Source organism: Jatropha curcas, chromosome 3 (genome assembly GCF_041381405.1).
Source record: "Jatropha curcas cultivar XTBG-Jc1 chromosome 3, XTBG_Jcur_1.0, whole genome shotgun sequence".
In the NCBI taxonomy this organism is placed as follows: domain Eukaryota; kingdom Viridiplantae; phylum Streptophyta; class Magnoliopsida; order Malpighiales; family Euphorbiaceae; genus Jatropha; species Jatropha curcas.
This window is the reverse complement of record NC_143153.1, coordinates 24710250-24726997: the sequence shown is the minus strand read 5'-3', so window position 1 is coordinate 24726997 and position 16748 is coordinate 24710250. Positions and strand designations below refer to the sequence as shown.

The 16748-nt window shown below is 29.4% G+C and overlaps 1 protein-coding gene across 1 annotated transcript; it reads right to left on the bottom strand.

Annotated features, from left to right (window-relative positions):
• Positions 1-5382: 5382 nt before the first annotated feature.
• LOC105636606 (uncharacterized) lies at positions 5383-9096 on the bottom strand. The gene is made up of 2 exons (XM_012219923.4): positions 8690-9096; positions 5383-6210 (listed from the first exon to the last, which is right to left on the bottom strand). Exons 1-2 carry the CDS (start codon positions 8957-8959, stop codon positions 5512-5514), a joined length of 969 nt encoding a protein of 322 aa, XP_012075313.1. The 5' UTR covers positions 8960-9096; the 3' UTR covers positions 5383-5511.
• Positions 9097-16748: the final 7652 nt, after the last annotated feature.

The window sequence follows — 16748 nt, the reverse complement described above, 5'->3', positions numbered from 1 at the left end:
AGATGTCAGATCTTGTTAAAGCTAAATATTGTAGGTCGCCAATAAGAAAAAGTGTGACATCCGTAGCAGGATACCCATGAGAAAGAACCAAAGGTTGACTAGATAAGGGAGAGAAGCACTCTTTGGCAGCATACATACTTATGTTTTTCCAACATATCACAAATGTACCGATATTGTATAAGAAACATACCAGTTGGTGTAGAAATTACCCCAATATCAAGTAAAAAAATGTATATTTCTCAAGTCTTTTGATGGAAAACCGAATAGCTAGTTTCGCTAAGCAACGAATCCAGGAATGTTGAGTTGTTACTAGTAACCACCAAATCATCTACATAAACAAGAAAATAGGCGATGGTGTCCTCGTGGCAATCTATAAATAAGGAGGTGTCAAAATGAGAATTTACAAAGCCAAATTGTTAGAGAAAACCCTTCAACTCATTGTACCATGCTCTTGGTGCCATACGTAGCCTTACGAAGTTTATAAACATAATTGGGATGACTTTGATCAGTAAAGCCCGACAGTATTTGCATGTACACATCTTCAGCAAGTGTTCCGTAAAGAAATGCATTGTTCACATCGGGCTGGTGCAAAGGCCAATTATAAGAGAGTGCATGAGACTGATTAGGAAAAGAGACATTAGCTGGAAGTAAAGAAATAGTGGAAGAATATATGCACATAAAATATAAATAAAGATAATTTAGTTCAATAAAGAAAGAAGTACATGAGATAAGTCAATAATAGCGAAATTATTGAGCCACGGCCACCTCTATAAGTACCCATAGTGATGAAATTATAAGCAGCAGCATCATAAGGATTAAAAAATCATGTCGTTTAAGTAGTTTTTGAGCCGCTAAATCATTAAAAAAACCTGAGACGTTGCTGGTAGTTTAATTGTATCCTAAATTCAAATTTCTTCTTCTAGTATCTTGAATTTCAACTTTAGTTACAATAGCATCCTAATTAGATATTAAAATAAAAAATAATGGTTTATTTATTAAATTGGATATAAATGAATTAAATATTATTTTCAAACTGTACTGCAATATTAAAATAAAAAATAATATATTCATCTTAAAAATAAAATATTATTTATTTATTTATATAATACTGACAAATAATGATTCCCTAAAAATAAAATTATACCGCAATGAATGAAATATATTTTTATAAGAAATCTAACTTAAATATAATTTCAATAAATTCTAACTAAAATTTTCATGCTTAAAAAATGATAAAACAAAAAACCTAAACTAATCTTCTATGCTTATAATTAATTAAAATTTATTATTTAACTTGGCTTTTTATGGATTTTAAAAAAATCATAACCAATATTAATTAGGGGTTTGTTAAGCTATGATTTTTTTTTTTTTTTTGTTAACCTTAACATGTAAGTCTAATGAAAATAATATTTTATTCATTAAATTGGATACAATTTAAAATTAAAGTGATATTGTAACTAAAATTGAAATTCAGGATACTGGGAAAAGAAAATTATATTTAGAAAATTGAATTTACGATACAATTAAAACTATTTGCAAAGTTTGAGATTTTTTAATGATTTAGCATTTTTGAGCAACAACAACATAACTTTGATTACCTTAAACTCTTTCTCCTAGGATTATGAATGGAATTTGGTATCATTTTGGAGATCCATATTTAATAGAATAAAGATTGTAATAAGAGAAAGTGAGTCTTCATCTTTTAGAACAAAGAAGGGGGGAGCTATGTGTTAGAGGAATAGGTCAATTGTCTCCCTCCTGTTCTAAAAAAAAAAAAAAAAAATTGAGCAGAATATGTAGAGAAGACGAAATCAAAATGAGGGTAGTGATAATTTTCGATTAGGTGTTCTAATTGTAGAATAAGTAGAGAAGACGAAAAGAGCAAGTTTGTCCAACCAAAAAACAACTTTAGCTCTAGAAATATCCGTGACCCTTTCTTAAAATGATATATATTAAAAAAAAAATTTCAAAGGATCCAAATCTCGCTAGCCCAGTTAAAAGACCATCAATACATCGTCTAAATTCAAAACGTTTCATTTTTATTTTTTCTTTTTAAACTAAATAGAAAAGGAATTCTTTCCCTTATCAAACCATGATAGAAAGAAAATCGGACATAAACTTTTGGAGTTGAACAATATAATTTGCTAGGTTGGCAACGACCGAGTTTTAATTGATTCTTTTTAATTAAAATGAATAATTCATATCAGCTATCCCCGATTTAAATTGATCAGCATTGATTGATGAAATTATTTATTAGTTAATGCTCAAAAAAATGTTTTTAAAATTTTTTTTAAAAAATAAAGGTTATACTACAAATTCGAAAAAAAAAACTCAATAAACATAAAAAAAAAAAAAAACTAATGTAGCATTTGTTATCGTTGTGGTTTCTGGTTTTCTATTTAATTTTGATAAAAAAAAATGAAATGTGTTTGTTTTAAAAGTGTTTAAATTTATTTTTAAACTTTTTTTCAAAATCATTTAAAAAACAAAAAACGCATTTCGTGAAACAACAAATCGTGGTTTACGGTTTTTTTTTTTTTTCATTGATACGCTTCACTCTTTTTTCTCTCTCATAAGTCTCTGTAAATTTCGGATACACTCCTCTTTCTTTTCTAAATTTATATCAGATTGAGATTTGTATTAAATTGGATAATTTACTCTATATTTGAATTTATTATCTTATCTAAATTGTTCTTTTTGGTTTTCATCAAAATTTATTATTATATGATTAGAATTCTTCTCTTATATAATTTTATTATTATTATTATTATTCATTGTAGAGCTATCACTGTTTGATTCTTTTTTTCAATTTTTTGACTTTCGTTGGAACTCTTGATTGAGTTCATATTATTTTATCAAAATATAACATCTAAAAATGTTAATTATTCAGTAATAAACTAAATATTGAAAAATCCAAAAAAGAAATAAACAATAGTGACTAAAAAATGTTGTGAACAAGCTCATAAAAAAACAGTTTTCAAATTTTGAAAATCAAAAATCAAAAACAGTTATCTATTTTTTTAAAATAAAACATAAAAAGCAAAAAAATGGTAACAAACGGCCCCTAAGTAATCAATCTTTGTACTATTTCACCTTTTAACTTAATATACAAAACCATAAATACTAAATTTATTCTTGGAGAAAATGTGATAGGTGTTATTTTTATAGTATTTTTAATATAGTTTTTATTAGAATTTTTAGTATTTTTAATTACTTTAATTAGTTTTTATTTACTTTTATTTATATTTTTCAATAAAGCTTTTCTGAATCATCTTTTACTTGATCTTGAGGAATTTTGTATGATTTTCATAAAAAACCAGCTAAAAATGCAAGAGATGATCAATTGTCAAAGACTTCCAGCTAGTAGCACACCCAGGGCGTGCTACCTAGCACCCCCATACTACTCTGCAGAGTCTAACTTGGGCTAAGATTTCATATTAAGGCCGCTGTCTACATGAATCTATATAAAGAGATATTATAAGACGTATATTATTAAAGTTGGAGTCTTATTTAGACACTAGAAGAGTCCTAATTGAAAAAAAATATAAAACCTAAATAGTTTTCTATCTCCAAAAGATTTATTCTTCAATAGAGATTCACTTTCTTAAACGAATTCGAAGATATTCCAGAAAGTTTATATAAAGAGAGAGACTATCCATTGTCCAGAGATCTATTGTATATTCCATCTTTTTTCCTATTGTTTTCTAGTCTATTTAGTTTCTCTTTCTTTGATATCTCAAGTATTCAAGTTTGTGTAAAGAATTAACAAAGTCGTTCACGCTATTCGTCGACAAGTTTTTATCTCTAAGCTGTTAATCTTGTTTCTATTTTTCATTATTCATATTGACTGTGAAATTATTTTCAAGTTTAATTGAGTTTTATTTAATTACTATGTCGAATTAAATTCTCATATTAGGGATTTAATGTAGCTTAATTTATATTCAAATTTACAATATTAGATTTGTTTTTCCTTGTTGAAAGTATAATTTATTATTGAACTTAATTAATGCTTCCAGGTAGAGTTTCTCCCATGGATTGAATTATTTCATTAATCATTATCGGGAGGAGGGTTTTTGATATGAAAAAGGTAATAAATTACATGAGAATAATAACTTGATGCGGAAGCTATATGGTTTGACTTATAGGGAGTTTTCATAAGTTAATGAACTTAGGTTATGAATTCACAAAACAAACCATAAAATTTAATGATTTAATTCATGTTTGATTGCGCTATTGAAAGATATGTAATTAGACAGGGTTAAAATAGCTAACAATACATCGAGAGAGATTGTTAGTGATTTTAGAGTTGTTTTCCCTACTAGAAAAATTAAAAATTGATTAACGAACTAATAAAATAAATTGGATAAAATTAAATGAGTCAAAATCTATAATAGTTTTTAACCCTTGGTTTCTTTTCATCAAATATTCTTACTTTATTTCTTTTTATTCTTTTTTATTTCCTTTAATTTAAATTCTTACTCTTATTGTCATTTATATTTAAATAACAGTAGATTAACACAATTTTGGTACTTGATATATAATTCTCATGGAAATGATACTCTACTCATTCTTTATTATTTATTGTGATTTCATACACTTGCGAAAAAACCTATCAAAATAAAAAATATTTATCTATACCAGCGTACGGTTGATCTCCTGCACCAAACCAATCACAAAAAAAATTTGAGAGAGCACTTCCTATCTATTATTGAAGAGAAGAGAACCAAGTGGCTACCCTAGCCTATTACTCACTGTACAATATATTAATTTGAAAATATTAATTTTCACATAACGAGGTACAATTAGGAGGAAACGGATACATACAATTTTGAACTATACGTAACAGTATTCATTTAAAATTTATTACTTGTATCCTTCTAAAACCCATTTAAAATACCCTTTAAATGGGCAGGGTATTCATCCATTTTAAACTATCTAAACTCAAACTTACTTAAAATACATTTTTATTAATAAATGGATAGGATACCCGAGAGTAACTATGGTTAAAACCATTTATTATAGCGGGTAATGTATAGTGGATAACCAGAGTCTAATACCCATACTCTAACCGTGTTTATTATAGATAATAACTTAATTACCCGTATCCGTCCAAAACCCATTTATAATTATCCGTATCATCATTAAACAGATCGGAGTAGAGCGAGTATCCTAAAATACCCGTCTCAAATTTTTTTTCAAGCATATAGCTAGCTACAACACTAAATCAAGTCATATAGCTAGCGATTTTTCAAGCATTTACGACTAGAAAAATTTTTTTCATAAAGAAAGAAAAAGGTTTTACTACTGCTATAGAACAATCTACGCACTTATATATTGTAATCTAACAATAATCCATCAATGCTCAAGGACACAAAACCGATCAAACCCAAACGAAAAGAAGAAAATTTATATGAAACAAACTCACAAAACCCAAATAAAGTAAATGGTTTTTGGTTGCCTATTATCAATCTAAGAAAGATTTTCATAAAATCATATTCTTGGCTAATGTCCTCACTTAGTTTCTGGTATGGCTTCAATTACCTTCTCTACCTTTATAGAAGCAGCATCAACAGCCCAAGATGGAGTTGGTTCAACTGGGATTTCGGATTTTTTGACTAAAACCTCTGCAGAGTTTTCAGTCACTAACGGTTCTTGTTTTGCTGGCTCCACAAGTTTTTCAGTCTCTTGTTTCTCTGGCTCCAAAAGTTTTTCAGTTGATAACGGTTCTTGTTTTAAGGATTCCTTTGGTTTTTCAGTCTCTGATATTGTTTCACCAATGCGTTCTTGCTTCACTGGCTCCACAGATTCTTGGGTTGATGATGGTTCAAGCACTGTACCTGACTCTCTAGGAGTTGAGATCACCGGAACTACTGTTTCTTTATGTTTTTCAGTCTCTGGCTCTGTTGAAGTCGAGGTCACTGATAGTTCCTGAACTATTGGTTCTTTATGTTTTTCAGTCTCCGATGATGCTTCAAATTTCTCTTGCTCAGGAGAAGTTGATGTGGCTGATTGTTCTTGAACTATTGGTTCTTTAGGTTTTTCAGTCTCTGATAATGAAACAAGAAGTGTCACTGGCTCCATAGGAGTTGAGGTCAATGATTCTTCTTGAACTATTATCTCTTTAGGTTTTTGGGTCTCTGATGATTCTTTAGGTATCAGTGATCCTTCTGGTGCCTTCTCATCCTCTGATGACTTCTTTCCTTCTTCATTCTGCAAAAGTTACCAATTTAACCATGAAAAAACTGAGATGGATCTAAGAGCTGCATAAGGCATATATTATTTGTTTCAAGTAGTAGCACTCGTCTATATATCTGCATAATAAATCAATCAGGCAATCAGGCAATTCCATATTAGATATTTTTGAGTAACAAAACCGGAAAATTCTTGTCTACAATAAAGTACATTTTACGTGTATGTATAATGCATACCTACTATGCTCAAACTATATTTACTTGGAAATGGAGAACATTTCATTATGTGATGGGATTATGCGGTTCACACTATTCATATGATGATATGAAAATAGTGAATCTTATGCATGAGATAAATGATGGAATAAGCATCAAATGCAAATAACTCTCTTTGTACACATCATGCACCCATGCATTTACTAGCCGTAACTCGTAACACCTACAGAACCATCCGTAACGCCTAAAGAACCATCATCTCCTCGTCTTGAATTACCTTTTTTCAGTCTTCGAACCAAGAAACAGAAACTGTCATCTAAAGACTATAGGCTGCTACAAATTATATATATGTAAATATATGAAGTTAAGATTTATGTTACAAAATTCAACAGTTAAACGAAATAATTAGATAATCCAAAGGTCCCAAACAAGCTGTACAGATGGGGCCTTCATAGATATTTATGACATTCAACCAAATCATCAATACAAGGACAAACGTCCAACTTATAAGTTTACCAACTGTTGGTTTCACATTTACTTACTCGGTCGACATTCAACCTTCCTACTAATTGTCATAAATAAAATCTAAATAGCAAATTCATGAAAATGCTAAATAATAGACCTATTATGACCAATTTGTCTCTCATGATTTAACTTCACCTTATTTTTCAACTAAAACAATATGAATTATTATGATTGTATGTATGACATCTCACCCCATAAAGCAGACTCAATAACAATCCAAATCAAGAATGACATGAATTAAAATTTTTTAAAAAATTCTTTGATTTAATTCAACTTCTCTTAATTAATTCTTTTGGATAATTAATTACTCTTCAAAATGATTGCAATACTAAGGCAAAGATATAGAAATTTTTTCCTTTCTTTCCAAATTTTTTAATTTAAATAATATTTTATCATACAGAAATATGAAAGTTAAGTTTTTAGTTTGAAAATTATTCTTGGCCAAGGATTAGGCAAAAACAATGCCACTTACATAGTTTTAAGGTTTAACCACTATTTAATTATTAGACCAGTCGACAAAATCTTCTGCAGAGAGAACAAAAACAAAGAGAAACAAACAACAAGTGGGCCATAAAACTAAGACCAATTTTCTTGTCAAGAAATGTAAAGGCATAAAAGTAAACAAAAGAAAGAAAATAAAAAACAAAGAGGAATATCCAATTATCAATGTGTAAGGTACCTAGCGAGCTTATAATGATTCTCGCTGTATAGGACCTTTACCCATTAATAAATAAATAATAGAACAACCAAAAAATCTCAAGGTAAATACCGACATGAAAATAGACAAGCACAAGGACATAGGCCAGCTTATACATTGTTAGAACATTAAATTATATGCAACAAAAGATTTTCAGTCTTTAAGACTGAGAAAAAAAATACAGTTATATACTAAAAAGAAGAATAAAAAGTATTAATGAACTGTAGTCATTTAAAGTAAGTTGGAGTTCTGCGGATGACTTCTGCAAGGTCGAAGTATCAAATCATGGAAAAAAACACTTAAAAAGAGAAGGATAACCTCGAAATTCAAAACAAGATTAGTTTCATATCTAAAATCTAAAAGAGTGCAGGCATACATGTGGTTGATAAAAAATTATTTGCAATTAAGTTTCATTACGGACTCACAAAAAGTATATTTTCTCTTCCAATGAAAAGATACTTCTTTTTGCTCCAAATGTTATGATAAAGTTAGTTGAGTGTCTACATTCCTTATATGACAATGTGAGATACACACTTGATGGTATTCATGAATTGCAGCGGCAGTTCAACAAGTTCTCAATTCTATCACATAGCATTCACAAACTTTGATAAAAAAAAAAAAGGAAAAAAGGAGGTCAAAAAGGTAATAGGACTTGAATATTCTTTGGATTCTAATATATTGAAAAGTACCATTTCAATAATGCAGCTTAAATGAAAAGATATTCTTTAAGTTTTTTTCTTTTCATATATATATATATATATATATATATATATATATATTCACTTGACCAAATTCCCAAGAAATTAACCATAATAAATGAACAATGCAGCTTAAATGAAAATCATATAATTTGAATCACAGAAAAGGACAGGAATATTGAAAAGTACAATTTTGACCACATGTATAGGACTAATTCAAGCTTTACTGAGAAAAAGAAAATCTAATCTGCATTTCAAAACATAAAATCAGATCCAATCCTCCAGTAAATTCTGATTGCTAATCAAGTATTATAGAAAGAAAACACAATTATTATTATAATTAAGATCATCTAATTAATTACCTCCTTGAACAAGTGACTCAGAGATCGCCGTTTACTACTTTGATCATCCACTCTGTCATCATCATCGAGAACAATCTCCTTGACCTTATCATTGTCACCTTCACTTTCAATAACCTTTTTTTCTTTTTCTTGCTCTGCAACTACAGGCTGATCACCGGGAACCGCCGTCTCTAGCGCCTTCTGATCACTACTCGGCTCAGGCGCCGACTCCGGCTCCGGAGCTTGAGCATCGTCCTTTAACACCTTAGGCTTGGTCGCACAAGCTCCCATGTGGTCTGAAAATTCTCTCGAAATTTTAATTTTAATTAGAACGTTAAAAGAGGAAAAAAAAGGGCAAATGAGGGAAACAGAGAGAGAATTTAGGGGATATATAATAGGGAAGAAGAAGAAGGGTTTAATGGTTCCGACATTCGTTCCGTGGTGGAGGAAAGAAAAATAGTGCAAATATGTATATAGAAGGAATAGGGACAGACAGACCGACAACAGAAACAGCTCTGAAAGTGTTTTTATATTATGCTTTGGAAATGTGGTTTTTTTTAATTATTATTATTATTATTATTATTATTACTCAATGACCCAAAATATAAATGTTCTTAAGTGATTATTTTGACCGGAGAGTATAAAATGTTTTGAATTTTTTAAGAAGTAATAAATGGCTTTTTTTTTCAATTTTATCTTATATGTATTAAATATCTTCATAAGTTACTGTTACTTTAGTTTCATAATACTTGTCACACGTGAAATTTCATATTTTTTAAGAAAACCATTAAATTTGTCTAAACTATAATAAATTATTGAGTAAATTCATTATATTATCCTTAATTTAATATTAATTTTCTAAAAAAATCATTAAATTGAAGTAATAATTGTTGGTCATATACAAAGGGTAAATATGGAAAAAAATATTGATTATTCTTTGAAACTATAAATATGTCAAGTATTTTAGAATAAATTATTTTCTCAAAAGTGACAAGTATTATGAAACGGAGGTAGTATTAATTTTGAAAGAAACAATAATTTAATCAAAGTATCTTTGGTTTTGTTAATTTAGGGGAATAAATTATTTTAATTTCTTTAAACGACTTATATTTTGAAACGGATAAAATATTATAGTATTATCAATAATATTTTTCACTTCCTTTAAGGGTTAAACCAACGATTAAGTCTTTAGATCTTAGAGCCATTAGATTTAAAGTCTTTTTTAAAATGTTAATTTCACGGCTAGAGCTTAAGATCATCCGTGTAGATTCTAAAGTGCTTAATTAGTAAATAAAATTGTCTTAATTACTATTATTAATTAATTAATTAACGGATGTTTCTTTAAAAAATAATACTTGTGAAATTATAGAAACAGGTGTCACAGGCTGTTATAACAAAGAGAAGGCAGAAAGCTGAGAATGAGAAGGGGGGAAGAGCCACATTAGTTCCTCCCTTCAAGGAAAAGGGTAATGGACATTTTTTTTCTCTTTTTTCCGTTACAATAGTTTTCATCGGTTTGATCCAGAATTATTTAAAAGTCTTGTAGTTCATATTTTTACTTTAAATACGACTTCATTAAATTCATATTATTTTTTTCGCTCTTTAACTATTATGCTTTTTTTTGTACAATCCAGAGGTTTACACCTGTACAGAAATTGAGGTCTTTTAACTACTTCAACAAACATTTTATCGGTAGTTATTATACTTTTCGAGGATCAAACTTATATTGATCAATACGGGTTACCGTCTTATTAGTCTTGAATTTAATAAATCCTAAATATGAAATTATTTACTTTTAGGGATTTGTTTTTTAAAATTAAACTTTCATTTTTGTTTTGGGTTGGATATCCGGTTCTTGTTTATGTTTGTTTTTGGGTATTTACAGCTAAGTCAAACGGAGCATTTGAGTTGGCTATTGTAGTGAGTGAAGGTCCTACTTCCAGGTTGGCCTAATGACATCCCTCATGTCTTTCTTACAAATCAAAAACCTAAATTTAGAAAGCAGCTGGCGAAAGAGTAAGTGGGGGTCGACTATATTCATTTGAGAAATCAAAGAGTATTTCTCATAATCCAATGCTTCGTGTATACAACTACCTAGTCTTTTAACAATATGGTTTTTGTTTATTAGGATTTTTTTATTTTGAAAAAAAAAAGATCCATAGACAATAATTAATTATTTTTAAAAGAAAAATTGAATTTTATTAATGAATGAGAATCCATAGGTTTTTTTTTTTTTTTTTTTTTTTTACCAATTCTAATAAAAAAGAATAAGAAAGAGCCATTAAATCCTTGATATATATATATATATATTTTTTTTGGGAAGGTTTAAATCCTTGATAGTTAGATATTAATTTATCAAAATTTTAATTTTTTTTTTTTACATTAAGAACTTTTTTTATGGCCATGTAAAATTCACAAGAAAAAAACTTTTTTTGGGAAATAATACGGCCATGTAAAATTCACAAGAAATAAACTTTTTTTGGGAAATAATACGGACTTAAAGTTTCCATGTTTTATGTATAATTAGTGTTCTCAAACGTGGGTTGCACGTTATTTGTACTCGTTGATTTTTACTTGTTTCAATAAATGTAATTCAATTTATATATGTAATTTTCCATAAATCTATATATATAATTTTCTATAATTTTTTATTTAAATGATAATATTATGAATAGTTTGTATTACTAAAAATTTAAGAGCATCTACAAAATAGAAAAATATTTTATGTAATATTAAAATAAAATAATTTAATAATCTACTAACTTGTTATTTATAAATATTATTATAATTTGACAACTAATTTTTCATAAAAAAATTTATTTATCAATCAATTTAAATTAATATTTCCATATATGATTATAATATCATAAATTGTCTATATTACTAAAATACAAAAAATCAATAATAGCTTTCATATTTTGTCGATCAAAATAATCAATTTTTATTGTTGTTTTAGTTTTTTAAAAAAAGGAAAAAAAATGTAATTATATGCCAATGAATTTTCCATTTATAAAAGCATGAAGAACATATTCGTTATAGCTATATAGTTACCAATATTTCATTTAGGTTCAAACGAATTAAGAAAATACCAACACAAATCAACCAAAAAAGAATTCATTTCCATAAAGTGATATTATACATTTTTGTGGATCATTTTATAAAATACATATGGATTTATACACTCACTTCCAAAAGTGAAATACAAGATGTTTTCAAAAAAATTTCATTATAAAAAAACAATCTTTTACACAGATGGCAGAGGAGAATTTCAAGGTTTAATTATCTAATTACCTTAATACACAAGGAATAGAACACCTATTATCTCCACCATATACACCACAATGTGCCACTCTTGTTGAAAGGAAACGCCGTCGTATGCTTGAAACAACCCAAGCTTTATTTCATCAAGCCTCTTTACCAATATATTTTTGAAGCTTTACTTTTCAACAAGTTGTTTTTCTCATCAACGGATTGCCCACACCTATTTTACAATATCAAAGTCCATATGAAAATTTTTTGGCAAACCTCCAAATATAAATCCATAAAAGTTTTTGCTATCCCTGGCTTCACCCATATACAAAAATAAATTAGAGTCTCGTTCTATATTGTGAGTTTATTTAGATTTTTCAAATAAATATTATTGCCTTCTTTGTTTTTAATATTATTGTCATCTAAATTATACTCATCAAAGAATGTAATAATTTATGAAAATAATTTTCCTTTCAAAAATATATTTTCCAATCATAAATTCAATTTCAAAAATTTAAATTTGAAAAATTATTTGAAATAAAAGCACATGTGATAATTCAAAGGAAGAAGCTTGGAATAACAAGCCACTCGACCTCCACCCAATTCGATAAATAACAAATCCACAACTGTCCAAACTTCTCATCACTAACAACCCCAAACAAGTTGACCACCACTCACATATCACCGCAGGAACCCACCTCGATCCCAATCCCAATTGGAAGCTTCTATGCCCAACTCCACGTCCTCTAACAGACTAGATCAGCCTACAATAACAACAACATCAATACAGAATATCTATCCTATGATTACCTGATCCAAAGCAAATCTCTCTTAATCTTGATACCAAAAATTCTTATTACACTCTTGCCACATTCAAATAAGCTCCCTGTAACTCTCACTAGCATGATGCAATGAAATCTAAATTTGTAGCACTAATGAGAAATTTGACTCGAGAACTAGTACCCTATGATAACTCCAGGAATGCGGTGGACTGTGAGTGGCTCTTTCGTATCAAATACAAACCTGATGGCAATATTGATAGGTATAAGGCTCGCCTTGAAGCTAAGGGCTTCACTCAATGTCCTTGACGCAGAACCCGTAGGAAACGATTCCTAGAATCCCTAATCGAGTGGATCGGATCAAAGATTGAGATTGAAGTTTGTCTCTATGGCAACCTACGTTTATAATGAAACGGAAACACCAATAAACGAGAATTTTAGAATTAGATAAACACCACAACAAGTTGATAAGTTTACCTAGAATTCTTATTGCAATTAGAGGAAGCAATCTCTCACTATCACTCTAAGTAAAGGCACATGCAAAGCATGAACAAACTCAAAGTTTGATTTCAATTTGTCTAAAGGTTGATTGTTTGTTTACAATGAGATAAAGCTATTTTAAACTAAAACCTAAACATAATCGGGCTTACATATGAAATAGACCCAACAACATAAGGGCCCTACAAAGTTAGCAAAAGAGCTAAGCTAAACAAAGTCATTTAGTGAATAAACACGTCCAAGTCAGACCCTAGCATGCCCTGGGCGTGCTACTTAGCACCCCCGTGCTACAAGAGGCAGACTCTAGCACCCCTAGGGTGTGCTACTCAGCACGGGCGTGCCACACCATTAGCACATGCCTCCAACATTGTAAGAAGCCTAGGAATGCCTTCAAGTTTCTCACAACACTTGTTAAATGCCATATCATGAAGCTCATGTGTTATTTGGACTTGAACATATAAGGACATGGCTGCCCCATATCACTTGGCACGGCTTCGTGTAATCGGTCCATTAGAAAGCATCAACGGATCTCCTACGTTGTTCTCCATGCTTCCTTGAGCTTTATTGACAAATGGTGGCGGATTCGTATCAGTCCTGGTCTAGACTACAATGCCACATTCAACCTTGTGGTCAAGATAACCACCATTCAATTGGTTTCGACTATCACTATCCAATGTGATTGGTCAATCAACCAATTAGATATTAACAATGCATTTTTATGGGGTAATCTGGAGGTAGAGGTCTATATGAGACAACCTCTAGGATTTAAAGATTCTGTCTTACCAAATCACATGTGCAAGTTGAAGAAAGTAATTTATTTGTAACGCCCCTCAGATATTATGTTATTTGAAATATAATTGAAGTATGTAATTATCAATTATTTTGGTGTATAATTTATTTGGAGATAAGAATAAGATTTATTAAATGATTGAATATGAAAAGGTGTTGTTATGTTATAATGATTATTTGGCGATGTTGGCAGTGTAGAGTTTAATTGGGAGTATTTTGTATTCACATGTTTGGCGAGCTCAGTTTTTATAGGGATATTCTTACAGTATTGCTGTAGGATTTTTCCCGATGTATATATATATATATATATATATATATATATATATATATATATATATATATATATATATATATATATATATAAAAAGATAAGAAAAGGAAATGAAATAGTACTATGATAAAAAAAAAATTTACTCGTGAAACTGGTGACTACTCAGTTACTTCTAATTATAAATTTTAGTTTTATGATTTATATGTTAAGTTAAGACGGTGTCTCCGGCACCGAATGTGGCATCCGCCGTCGGGTCTCTCGGGACTGGGCGGCGGGTGTTACATTATTGGCTAGAGTAGGCACTTAGGGCATGACACACCGAACTCAAAAATTATTTGCTTAGCATTGGCTTCATAAGATTTGCCTCTGATTGCTCACTATTTATTCTTCATAATATTGGATTGTGATATATATATATATATATATATATATATATATATATATATATATATATATATATATATATATATTTATTTATTTATTGTTTATGTTGAGGATATTATTGTGACTGGCAATAACATGAAAAGAGTTCGACATATTATCACTGGTCTTTCCTCTCAATTTTCTCTCAAAGATCTTGGAAGCCTTCACCATTTTTTAGGTGTTGAAGTATTCAATTTCTGTCACAACAAAAGTATATTCAAGACCTCCTAACTGAATTTAATATGGCCAATAGCAATGGAGTCTCCACCCAAATGAGTCCAACTATAACGCCCTATTTTTCCTATGTTTCAATAGTAGTTTACCAGTTTGTGAATAGTACCACCGGTCCGGGAATCGATATTATTTTTGGTCCGAAAAAATTACTATATATGTTTTATATTTTATATAACATTTTTGGAGCATATATGCATGGTTTTTATTGGTAAGAAGTAAGTAATGAATATTTTTGGAGAATTTAGATAATTAGTGCATATTGAATTATAGTGTTATATTAATTAAGAAAATTTGAGGAATTATTTTTATGGAGTAAATTAGAGAATTTTGCGGAGATAAATAATATTTTGAAAGAATTGAATTGGAGAATATTTGTAGCTATTAGCTTAGATTACTAGTGACTTAATCCTAGCCATCCAATTTGGGAAAAAGACCAAAATACCCTTGTTGCTTTATATAAGTCAACCATCAATTATTAAGCAACAATTTTTCTTTCTTCTTCTTTTCCTTGCACTTCTTCTTCTTCTTCTTCTTCTTCTTCTCCTTCATTTTTCTCAATTCTTACTTACTAAACACATCAAATTCACCCCATCCAACTTGATTTAAGTAATTAATCTTAGAGAGTGAAGTTAGAGAAGTGATTTTTGGTGACTAATTTCAAGGAATTTGGAGATTTTCCTACTTGGGTCAAGTAAGTGATTTTATGATAATCTCATTATTTTTGGGTTTAGAGTTTTCTTTTAGCCTATACATGCTTAATCATAATCCAATTTCTTCTTTTATTTGTTTTCTTTGTTTGATTTTGAGTTTCTTCCATGTAGAGGGTGGAGAGCCTTCTAACAAAGAGAAGGGCAAAACCAAAGCTTAAAGAGCTTTGATTAAAGCTTTCTAAAGCTTGTTTTGAAGGTTAGCATTCATAAACACATTTACCTTACTCTAATTTTTGATTTTGTGCCTTTATGCTATCATGTGTATATTTTGGGATTTTATATGAAATGATTGATTTGTTGAATTTTAGTTATAATAACATGCTCTTGGGTGATGTTTGATGAATAATTATTATGTGGTAGACATTTCTACCTTGTATCTTTGTTGTTCATATTCTTTTCATGGTTGAAGAAAGTTGAATTTGGAAAAATGTGTTATTGAGTGAGATTAAGGACCATTTTTCGATCCTTTTTATTTTCCATTTGTGTCTGAGTCCTTCATAAAAGTTGTAGGTCTACTTCTCAGATTTCCAACCCATCCTCTTCTGTCCAATTTGGAGATATATATCTCAACTTATGATTGAAAAACCCAAATTGACTCTGTTATATCGGGCCATATGCATCACTGGATTGAGTGCCCATTTTGGCCACTATAATGACAAGATTAGGTTATGATTTCTTCATGAAAGTTGTTTTCCTGTGTCTTGAGACTTCCCTGGTTTTGGATTGGTTTAATTTGAGTGTTTGGTTAAGTAGGAATTCAATAAACATTGGACTTGGTTCTACTGAATCAGGTCTGGTCTATTGGTCTGTGTTCCTAGCTTTTGTTTGCTAGCTTACAAATTGATCTGGGCTATGGTCCCTTCATAACATTTGTAGAGTTTTGTCTTAGCTTTCTAATGAATCTAATTTCATTCAATTTGGAGACCCCTAACTCAAGTTATGTTTTGAAAATACAGTAAAGTTCAAGGTTACTTTTATGCTGGAAATTTTCTATATTAAGTCATTTTGTTTAAGTAGGAGAATTTTTATGAATTACTTAAATTTAAATTAAGTTTTTATTATGATTTTAAGAAGACTAAAGAAAATGAATTTTATGAGAAATGTTATGAAGTAAGAATTAAAAACAA